This window comes from Neovison vison, chromosome 1, assembly GCF_020171115.1.
Source record: "Neovison vison isolate M4711 chromosome 1, ASM_NN_V1, whole genome shotgun sequence".
Taxonomy (NCBI): domain Eukaryota; kingdom Metazoa; phylum Chordata; class Mammalia; order Carnivora; family Mustelidae; genus Neogale; species Neogale vison.
This window is the reverse complement of record NC_058091.1, coordinates 42,978,690-42,994,076: the sequence shown is the minus strand read 5'-3', so window position 1 is coordinate 42,994,076 and position 15,387 is coordinate 42,978,690. Positions and strand designations below refer to the sequence as shown.

Genomic DNA, 15,387 nt, shown 5'->3' with positions numbered 1-15,387 from the left:
TACTTATTTTTGTATTTTAATTTTTGAATCCTATAACTTGGCTAAAGTCATTCTAATTGTTTGTTTTGTTGAATTCTTAGGGTTTCCTACATAAAAGATTATGTCATCTGTAGTCAGATTATTTTACTTCTTCCTTTCCAATTTGGATGCCTTTTCTTTTTTTTTTTTCCCTTGCCCAAATGCTAAATTGTTTTTAATAGAAAACACAAACTATTTTTTAAAAAGGAGTAGTTGATACGGATTCAGGTAGGCCATGGTGAAAAGTTCAGAATCTACTCTTTGAAATCAAAGGGAAAAGCATTGGAGCATTTTAACCTGAGAGAAGATGTGATGTTGTAAGAGTGGGTGCAGACAACTGGCAGAGTGGTACAAAGTGGTCTGATGGATAAATGACAGGCTGGGAGGAATGGATGAATGGCAGGAGTAAAGATGGAGAAAAGTGAATGGGATGGAGTATTTAGGCATTAGAAGTGACAGAGTTAGGTGGTAGATTAGATGTGTGGGTGAGAAGGAGGCACAAGAGAGCATTTTTTTTTTAATGATTTTTTTTTTTTTTATTTGACACAGAGAGAGAAATCACAAGTAGGCAGAGAGGCAGGCAGAGAGAGAGATGGGAGGAAGCAGGCTCCCTGCAGAGCCGAGAGCCCAATGTGCGGCTTGATCCCAGGACTCTGGGATCATGAACTGAGCCGAAGGCAGAGGCTCTAACCCACTGAGCCACCCAGGGGCCCCACAAGAGAGCATTTTTAAGGCCACTGTTAGGTTCTTGGCTTGAACATGACTAAGTGAATTGAGATAATAGATACTGTGGTATAGAGATGTCTGTATGCAGAGTTTGAGGTGCTTGCTAAATAGCTAGTTCAGAGATGCTACAGAGGAGATTGTGTGCAAATCTGGCCATGGAAATACATGCACAGTAAATAAATTGACTCCACTTTGAAGAAGTCCAGGACCTAGTGAGTCTAAGCTTTGGTGCATAGGACATGTTCATTGAATATTTGTGTAATGATTGGTCACAAAAATTGAATTTAGATACTGTAATATGTTTAAAGCTAATTATCTTTAATGTAGAAACTAGTACTTTTTTAATACTATGTAAGTGGCATTCTATGAGAAGAAGCCATTCTTTCTTAATTGAACTGGCTAAATTACTGATTTACATTGTCATTTTATGTCATCCAGCTCTCTTGATAGACTCTAATGTGGTAAAACCTGTGTTTCTGTTCAAGTCCATAAATAGAGAAAATAGATTAAAAGTCTGCACACAAGTAAAATTCAGGATATTTTTATTTTTCTGGGATGGGAGTGGGAGAAGCAGAGTAGGGAATGAGGTATAATGTGACTAGCTACTCAGGGATAAATATAAAACTTTTTTCTAAGTCTGGCAAGCCTGAAAACAGTTAGTCTTTGATGTGATATTATAACACTGTAAGAAAAAGCATGTCCTGGATTGGAAAGAAGTAGAGAAAGATAGAAGGAATGGGAAATGGAAAGCAGTGAAGGAGAAATGAAAAAAAGGCCAGGGAGAGTAAGCATTCAGCAGGTTCTGAACTGAGTATTAGAATGTAATCTACTTTTGATCCATTTGAATCCCGAGCTTCAGAATACATGATTAATTTCCTTTAACAGTTAATGCTACTTCACAGCTCTTGACTGCTTTAAGTGCCATTCTAATCCGAAGTAGACACACTTAATATGAATATGTTCTTCTCATCCCACCACTGTATTAAGCTGGAAGTCAGAAGACCCATTATTCCGGTCCTGGTTCTGTCATTAACTGGCTTTATGACCCTGTGAAGTTAACTTACTTTCTTTGAGCCTCAGTTTACTCATCTGCCAAAAATGATGGAGCTGGACAAAATGATCTGTAAAGTCCCTTCTGCTCTAAGATTCTATATTTCTTTGGAATGAATCAGTTTCCCCTAAGTGTGGCAGTGGTTTCCCATCATTAGAAAAATAAGTCTATGTTTTTGAATTTTATGTTAGCATATATTCTCCTGTATATTAGCACAGAAATTGTTTTGTACAATCTGTCATTCTAATTTATATGTTGCTATTTGAGATTTTTAGGGACTATTTGAGATTCTATTCAGTGTCATCCGTTTTATTAAATACTTGCCACATTTAAATCATTTCTTTGCCACAATCCTCAGAATTTGTTGATTATGAATTCTAGTGGGAGTATTTTAAGTAATTCTCAGACTTTTTAATGCTGGGTTTTTCCCTTTGAGAGAATTATTGTATTAGGAAAGTAAAGTTGCTTTTTAAGTCTATGACTTATTTATGGCCAAAACTTTAACTTCTTTTTTTCTCAAGTTTTCATTTACAATCTTTCTTGGTTTTGATTTGACAGTGAACTGAAGGGTGAAATGATACTTGTGATATAATTGTGCAAGGGGGATCATGTGATACTAAAAAAAGAAAAGTTTAATAACCTGTATATGTAAGACATTACTGTCAGAGGCACCAGAGAGTTATACATTTAGTTTTATTTATCTGTGTTCAGTCTTCATACGTTTTGATTTAATGTGGCAGAGAGTAGAATAAAGTCTGGCAGGTACAAAGGTGTAGACTTCAAGAAAAGGATAGAATTTGAGATCCTGTGTTAAAATACTTACATGTTCATGGTTTTAATACTGAGGAGCCATGATTATACTGTTTCATAGAACAATCTTTTCACAGTGGAATACAGTGCTGTTAAATCTAAAAAATAAAAGTACGAGCAGGTAGCAAAGGATATTTAAAGAAGGAAGAACATCTCTTACTCTCCATCTTTTAACCTATAAATTACTTACTAGATGTATCTTCCAGTCTGTTCATAAGTAGAGAAATTGTGTGTTTTCTTTAGAGTATTTAAAATTTTATTACTAAAAACCTTCCAAAGGTTTCAGGCTAGCTAAATTTTTAAACATGATTTTCTTATTCTGGTAAAGAAAACAGGGAAGAGTTTAAATTTGCACTTGTTAGAATTTAAAGTCTCACTCACAAACACAAAAAAATAAAAAATTTTATTTGTAGTTGATCAAACAAGCAGTAGGAAATTCAGAATAGAAATGTATTATATGAAAAAAAAAGAAATGTATTATATGTAAGTGGTTCTTAAGCAAATGTTGAGGTTTACTGGTCGATGTTTTAAAAATTACAAATATACAGAAATTTCAGTAGCCCTCCCCCCCTTATTTATTTTTCTGCAGATATTTAATTTGTTCTAAAATATCTGTTAGACTTCACCTTTGTAAAATAAAAAATACATCATCAGTATCGAACACAATTTTAGTTGAATCTCATCTAGAATATCCAGTGGTTACCAATGTAAGTGTGCAGTGTCCCAACACTGCAGATCTCCAGGAATGCAAACTTCTGATATTCAAGAATAAATGCTTTGGGGAAAATAATTTAGTGTAATTTTAATAGCATGGGCTATTAGAATTCAGTGCAAATTATTTTTACCATAAAGAAGTTAATTCACCTCATTCTAAATGGTACTCTCAGGGGTAAAAATATTTAATGCAACTTTTAAAAGTTAGCAATATAATTTCCTTTTGCTTATAAAGCCAGGTATTTCATAGTAGTATGACAGTTACAGAGAATTGCAAAGCAAAAAAAAAAAAAATAGTTCCTGTGCTTTAAAAAAGATATTCCGAGTATTTGTATTGCAAATGAATTATTACCAAATGTTAATAATCTATTATGTCTTGTTTTTTAAAGTGAATGAATTTTTAGCTTTTGAGGGTCCCATCTTGTTGGATATGAGAATTAAACATCTAATCAAAACCAATCAGTTAAGTCAAGCAACTGCTCTAGCAAAGCTGTGTTCTGATCATCCAGAGATTGGTACAAAAGGTAGTTTTAAGCAAACTTACCTTGTTTGTCTTTGTACATCATCACCAAATGAAAAGTTAATCGAAGAGGTGAGTATGTTTTCTTTTGTTAGTAATTATTTTAAAAAATGAAGAAGTTAATTTCAATTAGAATATCTTTGACTTCTCTTAGATAGTGAGGGACTGTTGTCAATCTTAAATTTTAGTATGCTCTGGGGTAGTGATTCGAAGCAGCTTTCAGAGTTACATGTAAACTGATTTCATCTAGATTCTTTTTAAATTGAATCTTTTTACTGCTGAGGTTAAATTCTGGGATGGTGGAGGTGGCTTAATAATTGAGTAGAATGTTTTTATTTGTCAGCAGTTAGACCTTAACTTTAGTTTTACCTAACTTCAGGATACTTGTAGATCTAACTGGCTAATTTAAGTAACTATAGAATTTATATGACTTCCTCCTAAAAATATGTTCTCTGTCTTATACACATGCATATGCACACACACATGCATAATGTATTCCTAGGGAGAAGTATACACATACACACACGTATGTATAGATCTGTATCTATATATATTAAGATCAAATTTTTATTTGCATATTTAATGTAAAGTTTTATTTTCTGTGAGACATATGCTTTTTTTTTTTTTTTTTTTTTACTTCTAGTTTGGCATAAAGCATAGTATCCATGCATTTGTTTTGTACTAGAGAATTCTGAGATAGAATCATGGTCCAAATGGGAATTTGGATTTTGGAGAACTCACAATTCCAAAATGAAATTGGAGACAGGGTAGGAAAATTAAAAGTTGCTAAATAAGATACAGGCAATATGCATTTAAATAATTTAGATTTAAAAAAAAAACACTATAATGTTTAACGGTGTTGACTGAGCGTTTAATGCACACAAGTGTCTTATATCTCTAATACAAGTATCCTTCAACCTCAGAGCAATAGAGAGGAGAAGAAAATGACTAAAGGACACACTTAAAGATGTGTAACAGAAAGAATTGAGATACAAACCAAGACAAGAGAGCTTGTAGACAGATACTGTAATCAGTCTGGAAGAAGGATAGTGTCAGACAAAAAGCTGAATGCCTACATGAGGTTAGAGGTGGTTTAGGTAGTGATAATTTTGTGGGTATTTTTTTTTTTGTTGTTGTTGTTTTAGAAAATGAAGAGGAAAATGGTAGGCTTGGACTAAGATTAGAAATAAGGTTATTGTGGATGGTGAGGATAATGAGGGTACTAAGAAGAGTGATGTCTGGCAATTCCTAGACTAGACAGAGTAGAGCTAAGGGTTGTAGCCTGGGAAATTATATCATTAGTTTGGACATATAGAAGATTGAAGTTTTCTTATTAGTTCAGAATAGCTATGTAGACAGTTAATTGGCAGACAAAGTTTCTTGAGATAGCTTTTGAATTTTAGGAGTTTTTCTAAAATTCTTAAATTATTGTGTTGCTATATTTAGATACTTTTCAGCTCCTTAATAAAGCTTTAATTATCAGTTCATTCCTTGCCCTTATGTCAGTCTATCCATCTATCTATTCTCCCTTCATCAGATTTTTATTAAGTGAATGATGTGTGCTGTCTAAGCCCTGGGGGGTTAAATGTAAGTTAAGGCACAAGTCTTGGCCTAAAGAAACTTAACTTCTAATAGGAAACTATCTAAACGTAGGGTCGTTAGGTTAGCTCTAAAGTCCCTGCTTGAAGTTGAAGACTGCGAATTTATAATCTGCAGGAAAAATCTGTATTTCTAACTCTTGAATAGTCAAAAGATTTTGTGGAACTGAGCTTTAAGTTCCCTTTTGGTTTAATTTTTCAGATTTGAGTAGCAGCAGCCTAGCTTGCTCTGGGAGATCCTCAGGAAAATTCTCTGTGAGGGCCTCAGGTATCTCTGATAATCATATAAAATGATTTTTTTTTTCTTCTTACATTAAGCAGGTAGAATTAAGGCATTCCTTGTTTCTAAGCAGAGTTCACCAAAAGTTTCTGTACCCTACTCCAGAAACACCACTAGATCTTAAAGTGCAGAACAGGACAGGATATGTGTAAGTCTACACATTCCTTGTTAAAAGTCCTCTTTTGCTTAGAGATTGTTTGGTTACTCTTTTATGTTCCTATTATAAATAATAGAAATTTTCTCTTCATTGTTCCATGTGAAGTGGGTTAAGATTGGCTGTCACCAAGGCCTGTATTTGTCCCCAAGGGAAGGTAGTCACTTTGGAACAATTGCCCAAAGATATTGCCCCCTTCATAAGAGGTATGCTCCTCTCTCCCATTCATTTGCTTTTACCTGTCTGGTTCTTAAAAGCATATGAGTTTTTGCCGGGCGCAGTGGCGCACGCCTGTAGTCCCAGCTAATCGGGAGGCTGAGGCAGGAGGATTGCTTGAGCCCAGGAGTTCTTGGCTGTAGTGCGCTATGCCGATCGGGTGTCCGCACTAAGTTCGGCATTAATATGGTGACCTCCCGGGAGCGGGGGACCACCAGGTTGCCTAAGGAGGGGTGAACCGGCCCAGGTCGGAAACGGAGCAGGTCAAAAGCATATGAGTTTTTTACTTTGACTTTTTCAAGTCTGGTTCTTAAAAGCATATGAGTTTTTTCATTAGTGTGTGGTAGGAAGAGATATTGGAGTGAGTCAACCATGGCCTGAATTCTGTGGTCCTTTTGAGGAAATCCTTGTTCAGGGAAGCCAGTAAGCAAGGAATTGACTAGGATTTTCAGGATCCTTTCATTGTAATAGAAATAGCAGCTAGCACTGGTAGATGGCTGAGGAATGGGACCAAGAGAGATGAGTGCTTATCTGGCTTCTCTGGAAGGAAAAACCTTGGCCCGTATTCTTGGTATAGGTATAAAACAAAGTGAGCAGTATTTTAGAACTGTTTAGAGCCAGTATAGCTCTTGGTTTTGTCCTTAAAATAAACACAGAATTTAAAAAATAAATCCTCTTTCTCTCTAACCATCCCTTCTCCATTTAATACTCCCCCAAGTAATCATTCAGTTTGAAATTTGATATATAACCTGATCCTTTTCTATGCACATGCATATATTTTTATATGCTCCAAACATACATATGCACACCCTGCCTGCTGTTCACTTTCCCCCACTTATTATGGACGTCCTTTCACATCATTCCACATAAGTCAACCTCATTCTTTCTTCATGACTGCATAATTCCATAGTATGGATTTGTGATATCTTTGGTCAGACTAGATGACATTTAAGTGGTTTCCTTATTATATACATCCTTGTCAGTGGTTCACTGGTAGGGCAAATTTCTGGAAACAGTTGCTGGATTAAGGAGTCTACATGTTTTAAATTAATTTATAGAGCCATGCTACCATCCCAAAAAGATTATGCCAGTTTAGGCTCCCATAAACAGTATATGAAGTTTCCTCTTTACTAACACTGGAGATTATTTGTCTTTTAAATTTTTGCTTGCCCGAGAGTTAAAAAATAGTAGCTCATGATTTGATTTTATGTTTTTTCAGTATGATAGGGTTACCATTTAAGTTTTTTTTTTTTTTTTAAAGATGTATTTATTTTAGGGAGAGGGCCAGTGGGGGGAGGGGCAGGAGGAAAGAATCTTTCAAGCACACTCCTTGCCTAGCAGGGAGGTGGGGGTAGGAGGTGGGAGGTGGAGGGCCAAGGGCTCTGTCCCAGGACCCATGAGATCCATGGCCTGAGTTGAAATCAAGAGTTGAAATGAAAAGTCCTATGCTCAACTAATTGAGCCACACAGGCACCTTCTAAATTCTTTTTTAATTGGAAAGCAATTTTATGTAAGCAAGACTTCTTAAAATGTGATGAAAGCCAATACATTTTAAAAGTACACTTCGCAATTGTATATAGAATACTGTTGAAGTGTTCTGTGCTTTTTGAATACCTGGCATAAAGAGCCATATTAAAACATAAAAGCCATTATTCACATTCTTAAAATGATTTTTGTTTTACAGAGAGAGTTAGCATAATATGTCTTTAACAAACATCATTCTGACTTTGAAAATTTATTCACAGTTCTAAATTTTCTGGTGTTTAAATTTTTGCTCATTTTTCAAAGCAATAGAGAAAAGATATCTATACTATATAGTCATTAGGTATATAATGGTAATTCCTACTTTGTGCTGCCTTGGATTAAAAAAATAATTCTTGTTCATTGATAGCTATATTTGACTTGTACTTTCATGGTTTGAATTCAGCCATCCATTGGTTTAAATACGGTTTCGGTTTTCCCTGTCATTCTCTTTTGTGCCCTGTTTTTTTCAAGAGGACCATCTAGTGGCAAATCAGGGAAATGAAAGCTATGGAAGTACACACTAAAAATTGTTTTCCTAGCATACCTTTAAAAAGTGAGGTTTTCTGTATTACTGAATATGGCAAATGTTTCAGTTTGATATGTTGTATATATGTGAAATAAACATACTGAGGCTATTTTAATACAAATATATATGTTTCTAATTACTAAGTGCAAGCTAATGTAGGTAATGTCATTGGGGAAATGAATTTCCATATATATATAATGTATACATTTTGCATCATTTGAGCATTCAACAAGATTAGCTTAGGTTTTACAACAAAAACAACAAAAGATCAGATTCAAAACAAATCATGCTGTCAGGATATAAGATTTTTTATTAAAGCAGAACGTGTAAAGGGTCAGTATTTAGCAATAAAAGGCTTCAATGCTTATGCATGGAGAGTTCTGGAAAGAGCAGACTTTGAAGCTGTACCTGGGTTAAAATCTTGACTGCCACTAATTAAGTAAGCATGTGATTTTGAGCAAGTAACTTAACCTCTCTGAACCTTATTTCTAGAAAGTTAGTAGAAAGTTACTAGAAACTAGTTACTAGAGTTAGTAGAAAGTTACTAGTTACTAGTAACTAGAAAGTTACCAAGCAAGCTGTTGTGCTGGTTAGCAGTGCTATTTCCGAAGAAGCTGGCATTAATAAATAGTAGCTGCCATTATTGTTATTATTAACAGGAAAAAATAAAATTACGGGGTGACTTCTAACATTTGTCCGCATGTCTGTAACGGGGTAATTGTTTAAAGTTAACACAGCTTGCAATAAAAGATAATGTGATGAAATAGAAAGAGCTTGAGTGTTTAATGCCAGTTAGACAAAATTTGATTTATATATAATTAAAATTTAATTATAATTTATAATTAACTGTTGCAATTTGGGCAAATTAACATAATTTCTTTGAACACCACATTTTTCCTACCTAGTAGGAAATTTATGATTAAATAATAAAATATGTCTGATAATGCACTTAATAATGTAGAATATTTGAAAATATTCATTGTATGATTATATATTGATCAGCCCCCCCCTTTTTTTTATTTAAGTGGGGTCACTTAAAGATTTGTTAGAAAGAGATGAAAGAATAATGGAAAGAGCACTGCATCGGGGAATTCCAAGACATAGGTTTCAGTTTTAACTCGGCCACTAACTTCATCATTCCTGTAAGAAGTCATTGTTAAATACACAGACTCAGAGTTGGGTCTTGTCTTGTTTTAGAGTTTTCTAGCCCAGCTTAATGTATAAAACAGAACCTCAGAATCTATCCTCATACAACCTTTATCCTCCTCAAAGATCAGTCTCAAGAGTATCCTCATTTAGACATTTGTTCAGTCCCGAACACATTACATTTTACATACATGCACACACGCAGACACGCACACACTTTTCCTTTACTCAAAAGTTGATCAGTATAGACAGAAGGTCAGCGAGGAGGGGCATGGTTATCTCTGTGGTGCATGGGTGCCAGTCATCTGTATTGGTCTTCATTTTTTTTTTTTTCCATTTAGCTTTTTATTTTGTGGAACACCAGTGATTTGTGATTATATTCTGTTTGCTTATATCCTTGTCTTACAGAAATGCTTATAGAGATCTGTTTACATATTAAATAATTGTAATGTGGTAATTTTAATTTTTCAAAAAATAAGTAATAGATAATACATGTGTAATTAAATGAAGAAGTTGCCTTCATCTAGGTTATACTTATGCATGCATGACTGTTGACAGGCTTTGAGATGGAATGAATTTATATGAAAAGAAAAATAATGGAGATTTATAGAACACTGAGGTGAGCTTAATTTAAAGGTAGTATAACTAAATAACATGTTTCATAGTATTCTTTATCCCCCTCAGATGAATAGACACTTTATTAGTGTATATCCAGCATACCTTTCTGTGTCTTTCTGCTGATTTTAATGTTTTTAAATTACCAGATAAAGGGGGGAAAATACAGCTTTTCTTTTTCAGTATCGTAGTCCTGATTAATGGGTAGAAGGTACTTATAATTAGCATTAGTTATTTCAGATAAATAAGTATTTGTAAAGTTTATGAAAATAATTGGTTCTCTGACTTGAAGAAAAATTATTTCTTTACTGCAGCCCAGTAATGACAAACTAGAGGTTTTACTGATAAAAAATGATCTGTAAATATCTAATGAAGATTCAAAAGTATATTATATATCCTAATAATAAAACCATTTTATGGCATATTTCCTATATCCTTTTTTCTTTAGATTTCAGAAGTTGACTGCAAAGATGCACTAGAAATGATTTGTAACTTAGAATCTGAGGGTGATGAAAAAAGTGCTCTTGTCTTATGTACTGCGTTTTTATCACGTCAGCTCCAACAAGGAGATATGTACTGTGCTTGGTGAGTTGATTTTATTTTGTAAAGAAAAATTGGTTAAATAAGAATACAAGATAGGTTATGAGAATTCAGAGAGCTTAAGAACATACTTTTTAAAATTTTAAAATCTTATCAAAACAAAAAGCTTATAAAAGCTTAATTTCAGTTATTACATGCTCTTCAGACTGACCATGAAGTAGTTCATATTGTAACTTTTTTATGTTAAGGACCACACAGTCCCTTAGTATATCAGTAATGGTTGTATAATTATTAATAATGATCAGGAAATTTTTAAATGTTAGATGAAGGAAATGTTTATTTTGTCTAATGCCACAATATTTTCAGATATCTAAGCAGTCTCTGTGTATGTTTTTTCCTCTACATATTACACACTTCCAACTACATAACTAGTCATTTATGTGTGGAAATAAAGTTCATTTATCATTCTACTTCACTAACTTCTTGAGTGCCTATTTCTTTATATGGTACATTTTCAAGTGTGCAGAAGCCTGTTACATATAACATACAACTAATAGAGATGTTGACTTCAACTGACTCAAAAAAATATCTTAAGATCAGCTGTCTTAAATTAATGTGTTAGCTAAAACTGACAATTTATCTGGCCAGTGAACAGCATTATTGGTCTTCAGTGTTAGTTGGTAATACTGGAAACACAAAATTCAGTTTACAACATTCAGACATTAAGAATTTTTACCAAATGTTGTATGACATACAAATCCCATGAATATGGGACAGGCAAGCTAAATCAGTGTGTAATTAAAGAAGGATAAAGTTCACAGTTACAAAGGTTTTCTGAGCAGTTTTGAGTTTTGTTTTGAAGAGAAAATCATATATGCAGTACACAGAGGATTGATTGATATAAAAGGTAGATAGGAAGATTATGAAGGGATAATAAAAAGCATGCATTTAACTGAGGAGAAGTAGATTTTCCATGTAATACAAATATTAGTAGTGACTTAATTAACTCTTGCATTGCTTTGAAAAATTCATCAAGGTCTGAATTCCATTACAACGAAGGCAATCTATTAAAAGTTCTTAAGTGAGGGGGGGGAATTTATGTTTAAGAAATGCTATTTAATACAAGTACTTGAGAATGCTTTGGGGTCTTACCAGTGAGGACGGTTGGGGGGAAGTGGCAGGACAGAGTTGAGCTTGAAAAGCCAACTAGAAAGCCAGTTAACAATCAATCTGGGAAGTTAAGAAGGCTTCCTTATGGATGTAGGATGGGTTGAAATAATGTTGACACAAACAGTCTTTAGGATAATAGAAAGCAGAGGCTTTTACAGGGTCAGTGATAATGATGCATTTAATTACAAAGATGGTGAACTGGAAAGAATGTTAATCATTTTCATATATTAAGTTTCAGGTTTCAGAAGAGATCAAATTGGAGAAGTCTTAAAAAGAACTAGAGAGGTGAAAGTGGTCAAGACTAGAGAGACAGATTTTGAAGTCCTCTGTATATAGGTTAAAATCCAGTAAATGAGCAAGTTATTCAAGTGGGTGGTAAAAGGGCAGCGTTCCTGAGGAAATAATATTAGGAAAGGCCTGTATTGAGGATATTACTTTGTGAAAAAAGTTGAGGAAAGGAAGAAGATTTTTGTGGAAATTAACCACAGAGGACAGAAGAGAAATAGGACGATAGGTAAAAGGGAGGAAAATTCATCGTTTCGTAGGATTATTTTCTGTGAAAACTACATTCTAATTGTATTTGAAATAAATTTCAAAGTTCATTTTTCAAAGTTTATTATTTCACCAATTTGAAAAATTAGTTAAGTTTCTTTTGAGTTCTTTGTCATCATTGATTTTTAATATTTAATAACAGATTTTTAAATTTACATGACCAGTTGGTCAGTTTTCAGTTTCAGGTAGAAGATAAAATTAAATGCTTTTAAAAATACGCCATTGATCTGTATAGATCAGTGTGGCTCAGATACCATTTGTATAATGTGTTTAAATGAGAGGTGCTTTACTAGTAACGGGTATCACTTCTCTCTGACATTGAAAAACATTAAAAGAATGATATCCTGATTTTATTTAGTCTCTAAAAAATTTGAAATATACCTTATATTTTATATCTAATTTAAATTTAATTTCCACATGTAGAATTTGGAATCTAAAACCAGTTTTAATTTCAAATGTATTGACTGGACCAATATAGCCCATGATTACTACATTATTGTTCCAACTTATTTTTTTATACTTTTTTTTAGGGAGCTCACTCTCTTTTGGAGTAAATTACAGCAAAGAGTAGAACCATCTATTCAAGTGTACCTAGAAAGATGTCGGCAACTTTCTCTGTTAACCAAGACAGTATATCACATTTTCTTCCTGATTAAAGTTATTAATTCGGAGGTAAGAATGGTCAAGCTATTTTTTCTCAATTTAAGATGTATTAATTACCTTTAATAAAAACTATTATTTTGGCACCTCTTCCAGTGACTTCTGTTATTTCATTTAAAGTTTTGAACATTGCTTTAATTGGTCTTATAATAGGCATTTGATAACAGAAAAACTTAAAAGTACAAATGAGAGCTAGGGGCTTGCTCTTGACCTAAAGAAAAGTAATATGCATATACTGGTATTTTATCATTTGACAATTTTTGCTCCTAGGTGTTACACTATTTTGATAATTGGCTTTATAGAAATTTAAGAAAGTATAAAGAGAGAGATGTGAGATAGCTCCCGTTGCTAGCACTTTGGCAGATTACATTATCTAAAAATCCTTCTACAAAGTGCCCCAACATACTCGGTGAAATAAAATAAATATTTCTTTTGATATATAGCACCTAAGGTTGCAGGAATGTTAGGGAGAATCCATAGGCCCAAAATGAAGAGGAACTTAAAGCTTTCTGAAGCAGAAAGCTTAAGCTGCTGCTGGGTCTCTCCTGGCCTGATGAGTATTGGGATAGGTTACTACTTGCAGTAACCAAGGAATTTGCACATTGGGATGGGAGATAGCTTTATGGGCCCTCACCAGTTGGGGAGTTGGAACTCAGCAATCTGTCCCCCTACCCCACCTGCTAAGTTCTGTAATTTCTTTGAAAAAGTAGACCAGAAAAATGCTGCTTTTTAGTACAGGTAGATGATAGGGAAGCAAGCTTATGCATGTTCTACTGGGCTGTGGGTCAGAGAAGGAAAAATATTTCCCTTAAGAGGTTGTAACCATAGGTCTACCCTCACACAGATTTGTGGCCTAAATTACCATATTTATATAGTCCAGAAATCCTCATGCCAAGTATGTAATGTTTAAGAAGGTAAGAGTGGAGTACTGGGCTGGTAACACCTGGCAGAATGCAGAGCTTCTTTGAAGGGACACATACTCAGTGCTGGATTCTCAGGTAAAGCCCTGGTTAAGATGAGTTCATGATCAAGAATTATGGAACACGAAACAGTTTGTCATGAGGGAATTTTGTCAGAGAAAAATAACAGTAGAATTAAATAGACTATTTAAAGACAAAAATCTAACCATCAGGATTTATACATGTATCAGTATACATTTATACTGAGCCTGGGTGGCTCAGTTAGTTAAGCAGCTGCCTTCACCTCAGGGCATGATCCCAGGGTCATCTGCTTCTCCCTCTGCCCTCTACCTGCCTCTCTCTCTCTCTCTCTCTCTCTGTGTGTGTGTGTGTGTGTGTGTGTGTGCGCGCGCGCACGGCACGGCACTCACTCTCTCTCACACACACACAAAATTAAAAAAAAAATTTATAAAGCATATGAAACAGTGACATGAATGAATCTCAGTAGAGAAAAAAAATTAATTGCCTAACAGTTTAAGTAATGCAATTATGGAAAATTACATAAAATACATATATTTAAAGACAAAATAAGGAAGTAAAGCATGAGAAAGAAAGATACTATCAAAATGACCAAGCAGATTTTAAAGAGTCAAAAAAAAACTTCTAGGAATAAAAAACAGTTATTGAAATGAAAACAATTAATAAGTAGATTAAACAGATTAGATGTAACTGAAGAGGAAAGTGATAAGCAGAGGTTACATATATGTTTCTAATTATCTCAATTGGAGTCTGAGTTTTACAGAATTAATTATTTTAAAGGTTTTTTAAAAAAATTTTATTCATTTGAGATACAGAGAGAGCAAGTATGCACCAGCAGGGGAGAGAGGCAGAAGCAGACTCCTTCCTAAGCAGGGAGTCTGACATGGGTCTCAATCCCAGGACCCTGTGATCATGACCTGAGCTGAAGGCAGATGCTTAACCACTTGAGCCATCCAGGCGCCCCAGAATTAATTTATTTTCTTACAGTAACCCTTGTAGTAATGCAGTTGGTTTCCATTTTAAATGTACACAGAACACGTTTTCTAAAGTCGCAGATATTATGCAGAATGGGGTGCCAAACAGTGTTTAGGAATCCTTAAGAACGGGGATGCAGCTTGAAAGAAGAATTTAAGATTCATTTATTTATTTGTAGAGAAAGAGAACACAAGAGTGGGGGAGGATGGGCAGACGGAAAGGGAGAGGGAAAATCTCCATCACAGGACCCTGCAATGATGACCTGAGCTAAGATGATCTCAAGAATTAGACTTCTAACCAGCTGAGTCACCCAGAAGCCTCAAGAAATATTTTTTAATTCATCTGTAATTTTTTTTTTGAAAGGACAGACCAAAAGATACTCTCCTGTTCCCCCTTTAAGAGTAACTTCTAAAATCTGTAGTTGGTCAGTAAATCTTACAAATTTCCCTTTTTCTCTTGAAATCATTTCAGAAGAATAGAATTTCTCTTTTAGGAGTAAAGAACAGGGGTGAATTCATCCATATAGTTTTTGTCTGTCAACCATGTTAATTCATTCTGATTTTTCATTTTATATATTGTGCTGCAGGTAAAAAAAAGAACTTAATACGAAGTTTCTTTAAAAATTATTGTACAATTTTAAAATACAGGTTGTGC

At 34.2% G+C, this 15,387-nt stretch overlaps 1 protein-coding gene across 3 annotated transcripts in view; it reads left to right on the top strand.

The window, feature by feature from the left end:
• ZNF292 (zinc finger protein 292) overlaps nucleotides 1–15,387 on the top strand; it is an 88,177-nt gene that overhangs the window by 59,496 nt on the left and 13,294 nt on the right. For 2 of the 3 annotated variants that reach the window (XM_044246040.1, XM_044246045.1), the window contains 3 exons: nucleotides 3,709–3,911; nucleotides 10,347–10,483; nucleotides 12,691–12,832. In XM_044246040.1, the coding sequence (XP_044101975.1) occupies nucleotides 3,709–3,911; nucleotides 10,347–10,483; nucleotides 12,691–12,832 (482 nt within the window). The remainder of the gene's footprint in view (nucleotides 1–3,708; nucleotides 3,912–10,346; nucleotides 10,484–12,690; nucleotides 12,833–15,387) is intronic. The other variant, XM_044246052.1, reaches the window with a different exon arrangement.